This window comes from Megascapheus bottae, chromosome 5 (genome assembly GCF_031878675.1).
Source record: "Megascapheus bottae isolate mThoBot1 chromosome 5, mThoBot2.hap1, whole genome shotgun sequence".
Classification (NCBI taxonomy): Eukaryota; Metazoa; Chordata; class Mammalia; order Rodentia; family Geomyidae; genus Megascapheus; species Megascapheus bottae.
This window is the reverse complement of record NC_143513.1, coordinates 24504809-24523347: the sequence shown is the minus strand read 5'-3', so window position 1 is coordinate 24523347 and position 18539 is coordinate 24504809. Positions and strand designations below refer to the sequence as shown.

General features: G+C 40.0%; 1 protein-coding gene across 1 annotated transcript in view; it reads left to right on the top strand.

The window, feature by feature from the left end:
- Positions 1-18539, top strand: part of Cpvl (carboxypeptidase vitellogenic like) — a 111035-nt gene that overhangs the window by 83132 nt on the left and 9364 nt on the right. The window contains exon 11 of the mRNA XM_090332318.1: positions 1524-1706. Within this exon, the coding sequence (XP_090188444.1) occupies positions 1524-1706 (183 nt within the window). The remainder of the gene's footprint in view (positions 1-1523; positions 1707-18539) is intronic.

The following is an 18539-nucleotide window of genomic DNA, read 5'->3' as shown; positions in this document are numbered from 1 at the left end:
AGATAATTGTGATATAGCTTATTTCAGCATTCATATTTACCATTATGTGATTATTACTTTCCTCATCATGTCTCAGTTACATATTGTAAATAGATTTACAGTATTCCATTAAATGCCTGTATCATTGTGACCTAACCCACCAAAGATGGGACTTTTAGTGGGTATTTTTTTTTCTTTTTCTTTTTTCTTTTTGGTTGGTCCTAGGACTTGGCACTGTCCCTGAGTTCTTCAGCTCAAGGCTACCACCCTACCCCTTGAACCACACCCCACTTCTTGTTTCCTGGTGGTTAACTGGAGATGAGTCTCACAGACTTTAGTGCCCGGGCTGGCTTTGAACCTTGATCCTCAAATCTCAGCCTCCTGAGTAGCTAGGATTACAGGCGTGAGCTACTGCCCCCAGCTCAACAAATCTAATTCTATAACTTTTATTTATGTATGTTCATGGGTTACTGGGACAATGCTAACGCTAAATGTTTTTAACCCTTTTTGATGCAAATTGAACACTGAAGAAGAAAGAGAACAGTTACCTCAGCATTGCCTTTCCAAAGTGGTACACATCACTTTGGAAGCAAAGACAGCAGTCTAGAAAGAAAGGATGTTTCTCACCGTTAACAAGTAGTAATCCTATTTTTACAAAGGAAGTCTTGGGAGCATTGTGGCAGGCATAACTGCCTCCAACAAGTTCCAGAATGGACTCATCTGGGCATCTATCTTTCTGATACAGTGTGGCGGGACAGAGCAATATGGATTAGTAACAATTGACTGAAAGCTGAATTTGTCAGCCCCTGTAGTGCCTGCATACAAAAAATAATGAAATGCAAGTGTTGTAACATCCTATGGTTCTTCCAAATTATATCCACAGTCCTCTGAGTAATACATTCAAGAGAAGATTATCTATGCATCTATCTATGCAGCTATCTATGCAGCTATCTATCTCTTCATTGATAGGAAAAAGATTTTATGTGATTTATATCATGTACATCATATATATGATGATGTATATATAATATGCATATACATTATATATAAGATTCTATAAATATGTACATGTATTTACAGAATCTTGTGAAAGTCCTAGACTTTTTAATTTCATTTAAGTCTTCTAAGATTATTGCATCATGATAGCAGAGAAACATCTGCAGTCATAGTTGATGTCCAGTTTGAAGAGTAAACAAAAGCCTCCATTTGGGCCAAATCACATTCTTCAAGTAAGTCAAGGGTCAGATGGAGTTGAGGAAAATCTCTCTGTTTTGTTTCGTTTTTCAACCAAGGAAAACCTTTCTTATAGATTGCTACGGAAAATTAAACTTTTGTAAAAATATTATTTGAGACAGAGGCTGGAATTTATTTCAGGTTTCCAGGTTGTTCTGATATGTGATGCCTGCCTTTTGGTCTGAGATGGCATCTTGGAGCTTTGTATCAGAGACTTTGGTGTCCTCTTCTTTCTCACTCCCATATGTAAATAATTTTGCTTGCTTCAGCGTCTAACTCTTGCACTTGCTGATGGTTGGGTTTTGCTTCAGGTTCTGCTCTACAATGGACAACTGGACATCATAGTGGCAGCCTCCCTCACAGAACGCTCCTTGTTGGTCATGAACTGGAAAGGATCCAAAAAATATAGCAAAGTAAAAAAACAAGTTTGGAAGATCTTTCGATCTGATACTGAAGTGGCTGGTTATGTTCGGCAAGTGGATGACTTTCACCAGGTATGCAAGGTGCTAGGGATGTGATAGACAAACTAAAAATAAAGTTAATCATATAATAGCCAGCAGTGTCCCTACAGCTCTACTTGTGACAGAGAAGAGTGTTCTGAGGTATTAAAGTCCAGAGGCTTTGATGCTAAAGCAAACTGTTTAGGCATTGTTCAAGAGATATAAAGACAATGACAAAAACAATCCTTAGCCAAATATGGCAAATTATTCTACCCTATTGGAAACTGATAGGGTCTTGCCAAATGACTAGAGGAAAACCTAATCTCTGAAAAATCCTTGGCCATATTTATATGACATATAAGTGTCCTAGGACAAAAATCACTACTTCAGGGAATACACATTATTCTTGTAATTTTCCTTTCTGGTAATATCATTTTAAAGTTTTGGAGTAGGGAATATGCTGGCTTATAAAACAATCTGGGAAATGCCTGTCTTCTGTTAGAAATGTTAGAAGGCTTAGTGAAATCATCTAGGCTTGAAGATTTCCTTGAAGGAAAATTTAAAATTACACACTGAGTTTCTACAATAGGTAAAAGGAGATTGATCAGCAGGTTTTGGCGGCTTACACCAGATCTTCTGAAGGCTGAGATCTGCCACCCTGGGCAGGAAAGTTGGTGAGACTCTTGTCTATAATTAATAAGCAAAAAAAAAAAAAAGGCAGGCACTCTACCACTAGGCCATATTCCCAGCCTTCTTTTCGTACTTTTTATCTTAAAACAGTTCTTTAATATTTACTCTAGAGATGTTATATTGACAATAAATATTCTACTTCTGTCTTAATTTTTTCTTTAACTGTAAAAGACATTTAGCTTGGCTAAAGGTTATCGCTTGGTATTAGGTATTGTCTTTAGCACACAGGAGAACATAGTCCAATGCCCTTGTACATTCTTTCTGATTCCTCAGTACCCCAGAAAAAAAAAGCTGGAAGTGGTGCTGTGGTTCAAGTGGTAGAGCACTAGCTTTGAGAAAGTCTAAGAACAGTGTTCAGGCCCTGAGTTCAAGTCCTAGAACTAGAAAAAATTCCATCCAGGTTCCTGTGGCTCACACCTGAAATCCTAAATACTCAGGAGGCTGAGATCTGAAGATTATGGTATAAAGCCAGCCAGGAAGCCTAGGCAAGAAACTCCATGACACTTTTATCTCTAGTTAATCAAAAAGCCAAAAGTACAGCTGTGGGTCAAGTGGTGGAGCTCCAGTCTTGAGTGAAAAAGCTAATCAATAGTGCCAAGCCCCAAGTACCAGCACACACACACACACACACACACACACACACACACACACACACACACAATAGGAGAAAGTGCCTAACATTGCACACATAGCCTTCTCTGGAACTTTGTGCAATTCATCCAGCTTGGAAGGCCAGATTGCTGCTTCAGGGCAGCGTGAGTCACAGAGGTGGGAAAAAAGAATTGGCTGCCACTCAGAAACCGGTGGCAAAATATCATACTGAGCCCCATGACTCTTCTTGTGAATTCAAAACACATTTAGAGATGAAATGGCACTTCTCTGGCTGCCAAAACATGGGTAACTAAAGAAGCAGGGACCACATGTTTGTGCTGTGGAGTGTTTTACCATGCAGCAAAGGATCGCATTTATGTAGGTGATTTTAAAATGTTGGCAGTGATCCCTCCCTCTTGATGTCTCAGCATTGGATGGAATGGGATGGAGAGTTGAGGGGAGTGGGAGGAAAAAGAGACCCCCTAGGAACAAAGGCATTCTCTGTGAGTCTTGGATCTGAGAATATTGTCCAAATGTCAAGCATCTGATAATGAAGCAAAAGGACCTCTGTCTCACACGTGCATTTCAGCATCAGACATACAAAACAGAAACATGTGTATGTGTCTGACAAAAAAGGGGGAAAAGATCTCCATGCTAGACATCACGGCTCTTTAATTTAAAAAAAAAAATCAAAACCAAAGAAAGCTTGTCTCCACATCCTTATCTGAAAAGTCCACTTACATGAATGAACTCTCCTTGGAGAAGGCCAGAGCTGAGAGAGGAAGCTATGTCCCCACATCATCTCATCCTGAAATGCCTCAGGAACCTGGAAGGCTCCTGTAAACCAGAGGCCAGATGAGTTCTTCTAGTTCCTCCTGAAAGGAAGTTTTTGGTGTTTGCTCCATAGCAAGCATCAGGTCCTGATTGGTAAACTGGGGTAGGAGACTTTCTGAGTTTGTCTGTATAAGGCAAGGTTTGGGGTTGAATTCTCTTAAGTTATCGTCCAACAAAACTCTGAAACAACTACTTTTCACAAGTGCTTGAAAGTGCTCGTTTCTTTCTTAGCCAGCCAACAATGTAGAAGGATGTCCTTCAATGATTATTATAATTCTATCTACACTTACCATTTACCTATTTATATTTGGGGAAAGAGAGGGTGAGAACAGAGGACATGTACAAAATGCAAAAGATAGCCAAGGTCTTGTGCAACCTGCACGCTAGCATTGATCTTGAGCTCTTTCCAATGGGGTCTCTGAATTTCACAGGGCTAATTTGTTCTCCTTGGCTGTTAACAGACAACATCCTACCATTCCTTCTTTCCATGTGCTTCTCCCAAGGGTCAAGATCTGTGTTAACTGAACTAATTACTGCTTTCTAAGTACAGTCATTTTTTTTTTTTTGCCAGTCCTGGGCTTGAGCTCAGGGCCTGAGCACTGTCCTTGGACTTTCTCAAGGCTAGAGCTCTACCACTTGAGCCTCAGCACCACTTCCGGCTTTTTTCTATGTATGTGGTACCAAGGAATCAAACCCGGGTCTTCGTGCATGCTAGGCAAGCACTTTAACCACTAGGCCAAACTCCCGGCCCCAGTACAGTCATTTTGTATGTATACTCAACATACCATAGGTGATACTATTTTTTAGAAGGAAGGGTGCATTGAATGTGATGCAGAGGGTGAAGATGGTTGGAATAAAGCCTTAACATATACAGAGATGCAACAGTGAACCCTGTCCATGACTGATAAAAGCCCATTTAAAAAATCATACCAGCCCCAACGATTATTCCACATTCAGAAATCTTTAAAACAACAAATAAATAGACAAAAGACTTGCATCAGAAAACCTTGTATCAGAATCATAGCCATACTAGTGAAGTTGTTTCTTTTTCTTAGTCATCAGTATATTTCTATTCTTTGACTGAAACATAGAAAACATCACATATTTCTCCTAACTATTGGGCTTTGTGACAAAACCATTTCTCGGGTGCTGTTTCAGATACTCCTTTACGCATTCATCCTTTTATTTGCTCATTTTAAATGATTTCTTTGGATAAAAAGATTTTAGATATAGTACAATTTCTAATGCTGCTGAGATGGAAATGGCCTCCTACCTGTAAAAGATTCAAGATCAGTGACAGAGAGACACAAAAGAACATTTCACTGGGTGTGGTGGCTCACACCTGTAATCCTAGCTACTCAGGAGGCTGAGATCTGAGGATCAAGGTTCAAAGCCAGCCCAGGAACAAAAGGACCTGAGACTCTTTTGTGTGTGGGGGTCGGAGGAGTCATGGGGCTTGTACTCGGCCTAGACATCTTCTCTGATCTCTTCAGGTCAAGGTTATCACCCTACCCCTGGGCCTGGGTGTTGTCCTGGAGCTCTTCAGCTTAAGGCTGCCATCCTACCCTGGAGCCAAGCCCCATCTCCCATTTTCTAGAGGTTAATTAGAGATAAGAGTCTCAGGTCCTCTTGTGCCCAGGCTGGCTTTGAACCTTGATCCTCAGATCTCAGCCTCCTGAATAGTTAGGATTACAGCTGTGAGCCTCTGACCCCAGCAAGGACCTGAGACTCTTATCTCCAGTTAACTACTAGAAAATGAGAAATGGGGCTTGGCTTCAGGATAGGGCAGTAGCCTTGAGCTGAAGAGATCAGGGACAAAAAACAAAACAAAACAACAACAAAAAACATGTTTCTACTTTAGGATTCCATCACAATGTCCTGAAGAAAGCAAGTGAATCATTTTCATTTTTTTGTCTTTACTGAAAAACATTTTTATTCTCCATGTAAACATTGAAAGAGAGTTTGAAAAACACATTAAGCTTTTATTCTTATTGATCTTATCAGGTGCATAGCTTCTACTATCATGGGTTTTACCTAATTAACAGCAAATCTGATTCCCTTTGATTGCACATGCAGTATTTTCAGTATCAATATTTGTTCAAATCTTGTTCAAGAAATACCAGATGGGTCATCTCAGCAAGGTACCATTTGGTAGCTGTGACAGATTTTAAATATTACTTTTCAAGTGAAGACACAGAGTCAGAAATAGGCAACTTTCCCCAAGTCTCCTTCCCATGCTATGTCCCTGCTGGGATGAGATTCCACCACAAGAGTAATGGCATCACAGCACTGTGTGGGACAGGTAAAACTGGGGCGTGTATGCATGTCCACCATCGTGAAAGCAAGCCAGAGAAAGAACAGATGTCATTATAAGATTTTCTTGGAATCTTATTCATGGTGGTACCTCCTATAGACACAGAATATCAGACTTTTTTTTACTTAATAATTTATTATCTTTAAGTAGCTATACAAAAGGTATTTTAATTCAACATGTCTATTTATGAGTACAGTGCGTCTTGATCAATGTCATTTCTTCCATTAATCTCCCCTATCTCTCCCAACTCCCAACCCCATCCATCTCTCAAGTTAAAATATCAACTTAAAAAATACTAAGTTGGTGAGGCTAGTTTCTCCAATGATAAGAAAACATGTACCTTTCTCTGAGGCCTTCTGATTTTCATGATGGAATTAGCCAAATGAGAAGAGGGACTAGGATGAATAGGAAAAGGCAAGATAAGGCAAAACACATTGTCTGGGTCACAGAGCTTGGAGACAATCTGGGAGATGACTAGAAGGAGATGATGGGGACTGTGCAGTGGGCACAGGGGTATATATTATCTTTGTAGTGCATAATTTTGACACAGCCTCTAGGGAAGTCTGAAATAACGAAGGTGAATTCAGGCTGGAGAAACCATAGAAATAGAGTGTCAAGACATGACTTTCCACCTATCTGCTTTGCAAGATCACCTTCTACATGCCTGAGTCTCAGAAGCTAAAAAAAAAGACAGACCCTTTTTGGATTGTGCAGCCTATGTTGGGAGCTTCTGTTTCTGTGCATCCACACCATCTTAAAAGCTAGTCTCCCTGGGAAGAGCAGGCGTGATGGTGTTGCTTTGCTTCTTCTTGGCTTCACTGAATACATCAGAGGCCTAAAGCACAAGCCTGTGTCAAGATTTCCACCTGGTCCAGGGACATCTCTTCTCCCCTGAATTTTGTTTTCCAGCAGGAATCAGGCCTCTAGTCAGAGGTTACTTTCAAAACAAAACAAACAAAAAGAGAGAGAAGATAGTATGGGGAGATGTAGGGAGCTTGAGTGCTCTGGAGAGTGGACCTATTGGGGCAGTCTGGTTAGTGAGAGTAAAGTAGTTAAGACTGGTTTGAATTTAGTTTCACCACTTCCTAACTGTGGGCTGGTTACTGGTACTATACACTCTGAGAGGTAACCATTACTGTGTAGGAGTGGGAGGAAGGCCAAAGGAGACACTAAGCATGGCTGCCAACCAGCTAATCTGTGGAAGCCCTTGGGCTATAGCCTGCCGTGCACATATATTCTTATAAACTATACCATGGTAGTTACTAATTTATAAATGAGGACAAAGAAGCTTCACTGAGGCAACTTGCAAAAGGCCTAGATGACTAATAATATCTATGATTAGATAAGAAAATTCTCAGTCTCTTTACCTTCAGAGGCACTGCATCAGAAATGCCCATAAGGACTTAGATACATAAGGCCACCTAGGATGAGGCTAAATGAAAGGACCTCCAGGATATGGAAACCAGAGCCATACAATGTGTGACTGTTGTTCTTACTGTACTATGTTATTTCTCATCCCTTTTGTTGTCTCTTGGTTATCTCATATTGTTACAGTATCTTACCTTGCTTTCTGGTATATTGTATATATGTTTATTTGTTTATTTGAAATAGGATGGGGAAGGGGGGTGGAAAATAAAGAAGTGCCCATAAGATTGACACAAAGAAGGATGGAGAGTGTGTATGCCAGATCTTGGCCATGCATCTGCCCTTGAGCTGAGTATTCGGTGGTGGTGCAAACTGTGATTGGGAACACTTCCAACTACATGGAAGACCTTGATCCTCAAAGGCAAGGACACTGTTTATGAGAAATGTACTAATGGAAAGTATGATGTGCAGACACAAAACAACAAAAAAAGGAGTTTGGCCTAGTGGTAGAGTGCTTTCCCAGCATGCACAAAGACCAGGGTTTGATTCCTCGGTACCACATACATAGAAAAAAAGCTGGAAATGGTGCTATGGCTCTAGCCTTGAGAAAGCCGAAGGATAGTAGTCAGGCCCTGAGTTCAAGCCCCAGGACTGGCAAAAAAAAAAAAAGCAATAGCCTGCCAACTATGCTTTGCTTCTTTCCTTTTATTCTTTCCTCCCTCCTTTTTTTCCTCCCTCCCTCCCTCTCTTTCTTCCTTCCTTGTTTGCTTTCATCTGTCCTGAGGCTTGAACTCAGGGCCCTAGTTGCTGTCCCTGAGCTTTTTGCTCAAGGATAGCACTCTGCCACTTGAGCCACATCTCAACTTCTTGCTTTTTTTATGGTAAATTGAAGAGAAAAGTTTAATGGTCCAGGCTACCTTTGAACTGCAATCCTCAGAATTCAGCCTTCTGAGTAACTAGATTATAAAGTGTGAGCTATTGGCACCTAGCTGTACTGGCTGTGTTTTTCTAACATTACCTTTAGTTCCTTTGACCACACACAATTGCAAAAAGAAGGAAAGAATGACGACTCTGTGTGGAAAGGATAGTCAAGGCTGGGATTTGAATGTTTTCACAGCTAGTCCAGAGAGGAAATCACAGAGAGCTAGACACCTGCCTTTCTTGGGTCTTTGTCCATAATAATTTTTAAAGAATTTTAAACAGTTTAAGGAGCATTATGAACTGTCAGCTCTTGGAGATCTTCAGCAAGACTTGGTGGTGCTGATATGACTAAAGGAAGCAAAGAGCAATAAGCACAGTTTATGTATTGGAAGAGTTGTAAGGGGATGTTTAAAACCATATACAGTGCAAAAGAGTCTGTTAGAAAGATTTGAGAGAATCGTTTGCCAAATACAGATTCTTGCCTGTAAAAATGTGTTGGCTTTCTTACAGAAGTTGCTAAATTGAATCTTTATCTCTACTTATGCATTAGAACAATGGATCAGGCCTGAATGTTTAACTCATATCAAGATTCTAAGATAGAAACAACTAGTCTTTCAAGGAATTAAAAAGGAATCAATGGAGCCCTGATTTTAGCCTCGTGGCAGATTGCTTGTTTAGTATGCACAAAGACCTGGGTTCGATTCCTCCAGTACCACATACATAGAAAAAGCCAGACATGGTGCTGTGGCTCAAGTGATAGAGCTCTAACCTCGAGAAAGTCCAAGGATAGTGCTCAGGCCTGAATTTAAGCCCCAGGACTGGCAAAATAAAATAAAATAAAATGAAATCAAGAACCACCAATAAATATTTTCCCTTTTCCCCCAATTATTTGTTGTGGATTAACAAATTACTCCAAAGCTTAATAGCTTAAAAAACAATTTATTTTCTCTCAAAATTATGTGGATTGAATGGGCTCAGCTGGATGGCTGTAATTCAAATAGGGTAAGCTCAGGTCACACAGGAAGCTGCATCCAGCTGGAGCTTAGCTAAAACTAGAATGTCCAAGATGGTTTCTTCCTCTCCAATGTGTCCCCGCCACCCCTCATCTTTTTTTTCATATATTTTTATTGTAATTAATAGAAGGGTTACATAATATTCACCAGATAGAAGGTGCATTACTTCACATACATTGATACCCTTTCTCATGTCCCTCTCTCATCTTTACCATCTGTTAACCTATTAACCTGGGGTTCTGGTCTCCCAAACTGAGACATCCTTTTAAGCTTGCCCCAAAAGTCTCAGAACATTATTTGATTATGTTTTCTTAGTAAAAAAAAATGCTAAGGCCTGACCCCTCATTGGGGTAAAGATATGATATATCTCAAGACAGCATATGTAGATTCTCAGACTTCCTTCCCAGACATCTTGATTTTTATTTTTCTGGAGTAGAACCTGGACATCAGCATTCAAACTTCTTGGGGAATACTAGTAAGTGGCTGGTTTGGAAGGTTTCCAAATTCTGTCTTTTTGTCCTTTGGATGAGATGGATGTGCTCTCCATCTTGCAGGGGCCTACATGTGAAAGATTTCCATTCTAATTCCTAAAGGCTGCTCTAAATCCTGCCTTCTTTTACTCAACTATAAGCCAACCAGTAACTGGAGAGTGTGGCATTACTGTTAACAAACCAGCATTGATGTGAATGAAGCACCAGTTTCGAGACATGTCTTCCAGTCAGTGCTGGCCATTGCTGTGGGACTGATTCTCTGAAATCCTCAGCCAAGGCCTTAAGCTAAATTTTGGCCTTCAGTTCTAGCCAGGCATTGTTGGTTTACAAGTGGTCTTTGTTCTCTCAAATCACTGGTAGACCATGGGTAATTTAGACTTGTAGAAAAACTCCTACTTATTCAAAGCATTAGCTTCCTTTTCTCAAAAAAATGAGCAGAGTTCTGTGCTGTGCTGAAATTATGTGGTCTTAGACAGCCTTATATCTATGTTGTCTTTCAGCAAAAAAGCAACTGTATCAGGGAGTGTCTGCCGTAAATGTCACCCAGAGCAATGGCTCTTGATAAAGGTGGCCTCCACCAGGCACAGTGAATGCATGTGTTTCTGGGTAATGACTATCAGACAAATATCATAATGGATTGGTTGAATTCCATACCAAAGTAAAACACAATGCAGTGTTTCAGACTGTGGAATCTTACCCCAAGAAAACTTAGTATTTCCATTATGTAATAGAGGTTCTTAACCTAAGTCCTAAAGGTCTGCAGATTTAGAAAAGCTAATAACCATGTCCTTACTTTTACTAACTTCTGGCTGAAGTAGGACTTCCTTCCATGATAATTTCTTTTTATTTTTATTTTTTCTTGTTGATACTACTAGAGATTAAATTTAGGAACTCAGTCTTACTAGATAGGCCTACTACCACTTGAACCATGTTTCCAACCTTTATGCTGTAGTTATTTTATAGATAAGATCTTGGTGGTTACCTAGGCTGAGTTGGACAAAAAATCCTACTATTTTTGCTTCCATAGTTGGGGTGACAGGCACATACCACCATACCCAACTTTTCCTATTGAGAAGGGGTCACATGAACTTTTTTGTCCTGCCTGGCTTCAAATTATAATCCTTCCCATTCAGCTGCCCAAACATTTAGGGTTATAGGCAAGAGTCACTACACTCAGTCGCATCCATGTTGAATTCTGAAAACCAGTAATTCCTTCCATTTTGAATGTAGATGACTCACACCTGTAATCTTAGCTACTTAGAAGGCTGACATCTGAGGACAGAGGTTCAAAATCATCCCAGGCAGCAAAATTCATGAAGTTCTTTTCTCTAATTAACTAGCAAAACAATTTAAAAGCCGAAAACGGAACTATGATGCAAGTGTTAGAGCACTAGCCTTGAGCAAGAAAAGCTCAGAGACATTGCCAAGGCCCTGAGTTCAACCCCAGGACCAGCACCAAAAAAGAAAAAAAATTAAAAGTGACAGTATCTGGTTGCTCTCACAGATTACATTATTATAGAAATGTGTACAACACAAAAAAATTCCCAGTTACCTTTACCATATTAGTTATGCCAGTACAATAACTATATTCCTTATGTACACACTTATAGACTATTTGGCTTCTGTATCCGTGGCTTCTGTGTCTATGGATTTGAACAGCCATGGATTGAGTACATTCTTAGACCTATGATGGCTGCATCTGTAATGACGATGGACAGATCTTATTATGTTATCATTGCTGCTAAAGAATACAATGTAATAACTAGTTATATAACAGTTACATGCATTGAGGGGGATAATTAATCTACAAATGATTGGTTCCATTTTAAATAGAGACTTGAACGTCCATGGATTTTGCCCCACTAAGGGATGCTTCAGTGTGTGTATGCATGCAGATGTATATGTCTATATGTGTGTGCCTGTGTATGTGTGTTTATGTACATATGCATATGTGTATTTGTGTGTACATTGGCATGTATGAGTCCTTATATGCTTGTAGGTATCATGTATGTAAAGACATTATTGTCAACAGTTGTCCATAGGCTGCAAAGATAGCCATAAGTGCCTGTAGATTCCAAAAGATTAAAACTTCATATACTAGACTATATTATTTAAAAGGCCTTACAGGCTCTTCCCAGTCCAGATTATAGACCACCTTTGATGATCTCACACTCAGCAGTACCAATTTAAATTACCTAATAAACTTGGGTTTTGTCCCTAGTTTTTCATCCAGGTGATTCTATTTCCACTATTACTGTGTTCCAGTGGCATTGTAGTGTAGGAGTTACAAGATTCCTGTGAGTGTTGGGAAGCTTCTCACTTACTCTTTTAGGTATCAAATACTTAAAGAATCAATTTAAAAGGAGGAAAGATGGCTGGGTGGATGTACATGATTGTGTTCTCAGCTACTCAAGAGGCAGGGGGCAGAAATCAGGAGGATCATAGTTTGAGGCCACCATTGGGGAAGAACAGCTAGTGAGGCCCTACCTCCACAATTGAGCTAGGCATGATACTTTGCCCCTGCCATCCTAACTAATGCCAGGTATACATAGAAGGATTCTAGTACCAGGCCATCCTGGAAAGAAAAAGCGTAAGACCTTAGAAAAACAGTGACAGCACAGAGAACGGGAGGCTTGGCTCAGATGGTAAGGTGATTATCAAGCACAAGTCCTGAGTTCAAATCTCAATACAATCAAAAACTAATAAATACATAAAAGTAGGAAAAGTACATTTGTCTATTAATTTCTGACACCCCAATGCTGTGGGCTGATATCAGGCACCATGCAGTAGAGTTACTCACCTCATGGTAGCCAGGAGGCAGAGGGAGCCTCAGAGAGAAAGGAGAATGGAGAAGATATATTTTCAAAGACACATTCCAGCACTTTCTCCAACCAGTCCTACCTGGTAACCATGTTAGCACCCACCAACAATTACAAATCCATCAACAGACTAATCCATTGATTAGGTAAGCACCCTCAGGAGCCAATCAACTCCTGATGATAGATACCATGTTTCCACACATGAACTATTGTGGGAGGTGGCGGGCGGGGGGGGGCAGGGGGCACTCTATTTCCAAACCATAATGTTATGCCTGGCCTATATATCTGCTTTACCACCTACTAGCTGGGTAGTTTAAGGCAAGTTACTTAACCTCCCCAAAAGATTCCTCACTGTGAAGTGGGGAAAGCATCACTTCCCACTATCACAGAAAGATTATCAGGATTCACTAATGACAAAGCCCTCTGCCTGGCCCCTAGTAAGCATGAACATTGTCCCTATGGCTGCTGTGGATCTCTCCTAGCACTGACAGCTGTTCAAAGGGCAGGACAGACTCTCTCTCTCTCTTTCTCTTTCTCTCTTTATAGGGTCCTGAAGAGAATGTTACTTCTATAAGTTGAAATGGTAAAATTACTTATTAGACAGGTGGGAGCTGCTATATCTGTGCAGAGTCTTGAGTAAATATTAAGTAGTTTTATGATAAATGGCTACTTTTATACTGATGGTCAGTTTAAGAGGTATAGCTTTACCAGTAGCTTCCCTTCCCTCTCCTATCCCAATCTCTTGGACCTTGGAGGTAGGCCATTTCTTGAACTTTGTTTTTGTTATCACATCCTTTTTTCCTATTTTCTTTATTTTGTGTTTATACTTGTAGTATGTATACTTATAAACCACAGTTTGCTTTAAAAAGGAGTTGTTCTGTATGTTGTAAAAAATATACATGTGTTAGTCTCCACTGTTTTGTGGAATCCATCCATGTTGATATGTTCGTTTGTGTTCTGTCCTTTTTGATGCTGATTAGTATACACTAATATATAAGCACACATATTTATATTCAATATATACATATTTATATTATCCATTCTGCTGTTGATGGACACTTGGGTCTCTGACATTACTTCTACAAACAGTATTTCTGTGAGCATTCCTTATACATATCTATTCCTTGTGCTTATGTCAACATCATTGAATAGACTGTTTCTCAAATTTCTTGTATCTTTACTAGTAATGCCTAATTATTAGGATTATTCTGCTCTAACTGAATACTGGGAACTTCTATCTAGTTATTTTCCCCTGAGCTTCTCAAATTATAGGAAAACTGAATTTCCTTTTCCATGCCTTACTCTTCATGGATGATTTCTCTCTTTCTCACACTCTTACCTGTCCACTTTTCTGGCTACATGCACGTGTGGGTGCATACATGCATGCACATGTACATGCACGCATGCACGCACGCGTGTGCACACACACACACACACACACACAAAGTGAGAGAATGGAACGGATATATCATGCGCACATTCCTGTGGCACTTTGTTCACATGTTATGCATATTTTCTTTCTAGATTTCCTCTGCTAACATTGGCGACCATACCAACCCACTTGGAAAAAAAAAAAAGAGCAGAAGCTAGGCAAGGTGGCACAACTATAATCCATAGCTACTGGGAAGAAGTTATGAGGTCATGTTGAGTACATCCAATAGTTGGGTGTGCCCTCCCAGTTACAGTGGAAAGCTTAAAATAGGAAGATCGTGGTCCAGACCCATCTTAAAACTAACCACTGCAAAAAATAAGACTGGATGCATGGCTTCATAGTGGAGTGTCTTTATAACAAGTGTCAGGCCCTGAGGTCAAATCCTCAGAAACGCACTCCCTTGAACACCTTTTCACTTCAACTCTACCAAAAGAAGCTCAATAATAAGAAGCACGGAGTACAAATGACAGCCTTCAGCTTTTGCCTTAGATTTACTCACCAGTTCCTGACCATAAGGAAAACCTGGCTCATTTCTGGGGGAAAAAAAATCTTCCCCACTTCCATCGAAACAGCAAGGACTAGAAGTGATGTTAGTTGTTTTGCTATGAATCTTACCAAAAAATTAAGAAGAGGAACTTGGAGATTCCAAAGGTCCAGTTCCTCAGCTTACACTCTTTATATCTGCTAGCATCCTCCTGGCTGGCCTGGTTCCATTCATTCAATGCTTATCACAGGAACCACAAAGAGCTGGTTAAATAGGAAAACATTTCATTTACACAAACCAATAAAAACAGGGCAGCTATTGGGGGGAATTAAAGAAACTTGAGGGCTATCCTGCATCATAAATTCCAGTGGGAAACTATTTTTGCCTTATGGTGTTTTTAAGATCCTATTCCAGAACATTCTAAATATAGTTCTTAAGTTGATAACTTTTTTCCATTTCTAGTAACCTCCTTAGTTGATCATAATTAGTGTCCCTCTCATCAACTGACTCTTCTATCTGTACTTTTTCCAAGTTTGGTTCTGATTATTTCTTGTTTAAACGTTTTACCAAGTCCTAGAAGATGCAGAATGAATCCTAAATTTTGGATCTGGCCTCAGTCCTTACTCTCCTTCCATGCCCATTAGAATCCTGGAAAAAGCCAAGCACCCTGTCATTCTCTAGCACACATGGCAATTCCCCATGGGATTTCCTCCCTTGCCTGAAAAGGCTCATTCTGCTCTGGCTGCCTGGAAAACTCACACTGGATTTTCACATCTCCCAATAGCCCCTCCAGAATGCCTATTCTTCCCTTCCTAATTCCAAAATACCTCCTGAATTGTAGCTCTCATTCCACTCATCTCTACTTGCTTATACCACACGGGGCTTTATATCTCTAATCACCTTCCTCTCGTATGGATCTTAAACACCCTGAGGTTGGGAATAATGATATGTCATTTCCCTGTTGCATACCCCGGCCACATGAAATAAAATTCACCTACATGTCTGCCCCCAAACCTACATGTGTATGTGTGTATGTGTTGTATGTAACACACAGTGTGTGATGGTTACTTAGCATTTGTACACCATAGTGTCTTTTAGGAAGTAGACTAGACATACTGAGATAATGAATAGTTCAGAACCCTTCCCTACCAACAGAAGATGCATGAATTATGTAAGCCAAAGGTTGTTTCCTGTATGTATTCCACAGGAGAAAAAAATGTGAGGACAAATTTGAGACACAAATTTATGGAGGGATTTGTAGAAACATCACTATTTCAGAGCTGAGGGGAGCATCTTCGTTTTAAAAAGAATTGGGTTTATGTTTTGTTTCCTTTCCTTTGAAAAAAAAGTACAACTTGCTTCCCAAAAACAAAGGAAATAATAAACAATAGCTACTCCTAATTTTACTGTGATTATTTGCCAGGAGTCTTCTGAGTTCCCGTGGTTCTATTACATTCCAGAGGACTGATTAGCAAAAGAAAAATGATTCTAAATTAAGCTACCCATACTTTGCTAATATTCTGGGAGCTAATTTATTGTATTATTTAAAATACAAATTGGCTAGTAGATTTATCTATTGAGGTAAAACAGCTAGGCAACAATGCATAATTTTCTCTTAGCTGTTGATTGGTTTTTAATAATGTATTGGAATTTAATTCACTAGAAAGTGAATTAATACTAAGAGATCTAAAATGTAAAGAATTATCCACCCATAGAGAATGACTTTTAAAAAGTTATGGTATTTTGAGAATAAAAAGAAAACTGGGCTTTGCTTTTTCAATAGTGACTTTTTGTTATTTCAATTTGAAGTGTAACCAAAGACTCACAAAATCACTTGAGGGAATTGAAACAAAGCCCCCAAATTAAACAAATAAACTGGAGGCAAATAAACATACAGGCAGGGGGAAGGAACAACATGAAGCTGTGTTAAAATACTGCCATACTGTCAGCAAGGAGCTATGCTTTCTTTGTACTGTTGGAAAAAGTATGTGTCTTACATTGTAACAAATAGAAGCATAAAAATGTCATGCTATTTAGTATGGCATACACCCTAAATTCCTGGAACTCAGGAACATTCAAGAGATTGGGGTCCTTAGGCCATGGACCAACAATAATGTTGAACCCAAATACCCACTTGGTCTGGGGTTTTCCAAAACATACCATATCACGACGACACTCTGATACAAATAGAAATCCTCATGGATGTAGTGGTATAGTTTTGAAACTCCTTTACTGCCAATTTTATCTGAACTGAGGGCAGGTGTGGGCAGGAATTGAAGTAAATAATAGACCTTTTTCACCTTTCTGCAAATATTTGAAATCCAGCCCATCTGATTTCCTCAGTCAGGGTTTCAGGGAGGTTTTTAGGCCTTAGAATATATCCATTTCTTGGTGTGTTGTTCAGCTTCAGTGTGACAAAAATTCAGTGTTACCCTCAGTGTGACAAAATCTTTGTGAAACAATCTACTTAAAAGGCCATATGTGGGCCGGGAGTTTGGCCTAGTGGTAGAGTGCTTGCCTAGTATGCACGAAGACCCAGGTTGGATTCCTCGGTACCACATACATAGAAAAATGCCGGAAGTGGGGCTGAGGCTCAAGTGGTAGAGCTCTAGCCTTGAGAAAGTCCAAGGACAGTGCTCAGGCCCTGAGCTCAAGCCCAGGACTGGCAAAAAAATAAATAAATAAATTTAAAATTAGGCATATCTGCCGGGCACCGTGGCTCACACCTTTAATCCTAGCTACATAGGAAGCTGAGATCTGAGGATCACAGTTCAAAATCAGTCCAGGCACTAAAGACCATGACACTCTTCTCTCCAATTAACCACTAGAACAGGAGAAGTGGAGCTGTAGCACAAGGGGTATGACAGTAGCCTTCACCAGAAGAGCTCAGGGACAGCGCCCAGGCCTACAGTCCAAGCCCCGTGAACAAAAATGGGAAAGAAAAAAAAGAAAAGAAAAGGCCATAGCTTTGGGGATTTTAGTCCATAGTGATTAGCCCATAGAGCTGCTTGCTTCCTGGTAAGCCAGGAACTAAAAATAAAGGAAGCAGCCATATTCTCAATATCCTTATCGAGGATACAGTTCCAATAACCTAACTTCCTCGTACTAAGCTCCACCCTTTAAAAGCTCTACTGTGTTTCTAATGACTCTATGGGCTGATGACCAACCCACAGCAACAATGGCAACAGTGTAGGAGACAGTCTAATGCAGTGTGAGAGAACCATTTTGTCTTACAGGTTGTAGGGAGCAAAATTTGGCAAGGTTGTCTGACTCTTGATTGAGAATACTCTCCAGATCATCAGCCAGGCTGTAAGATCTTCTAGCATTAGAGGCAGAGAGCATTCATTGGCTGAGATTGGTTGAAGTAGACACTGTCTTCTCCTCTCCTACTCTTATTCTATCCTCCAAAAGAAATTGCAAATGTAGATCCTAAGGTCAGATACAGGGTGTGGGGGCAGGGGGAATAATGAACTTTTCATCCTTTTGTGGATTTTCAGTTCAAAAGCTTGACTGTGAATGGACAAAAAAAAAAAAAAGACAAACTGTTTATTATGTCTGAATCGCACCTAGTCTTGCATTTGTAACATGGGTGCTTAAAAAAGGGGAAAAAAGACAGAACAGCATTTTACCATTCCACTAAGACAAGTGAGGTCTTGCCTCCTTAACATTTGTGAAAGTAGAGAAAAGGTGTTTGGCACTGTGTGTGGTAGAGGCAGGGGTGGAGGGAAAGAATGGGATGGATCGGGGTGTTGGCAAACTCAAGGGATAACATACACTGGAGACGCAATGCAAGTGAGCCTAGTGATGTTTCATCTCACATTCAAGACGCTTTCTTACTTTAAGTAGTAGTTTTCCTATGGGAAAGAAGGGATTCTTATTATGGAAATCAAATAAACTGTGAAGCTAAACATTTCCCCTCCTAAAGAATATATG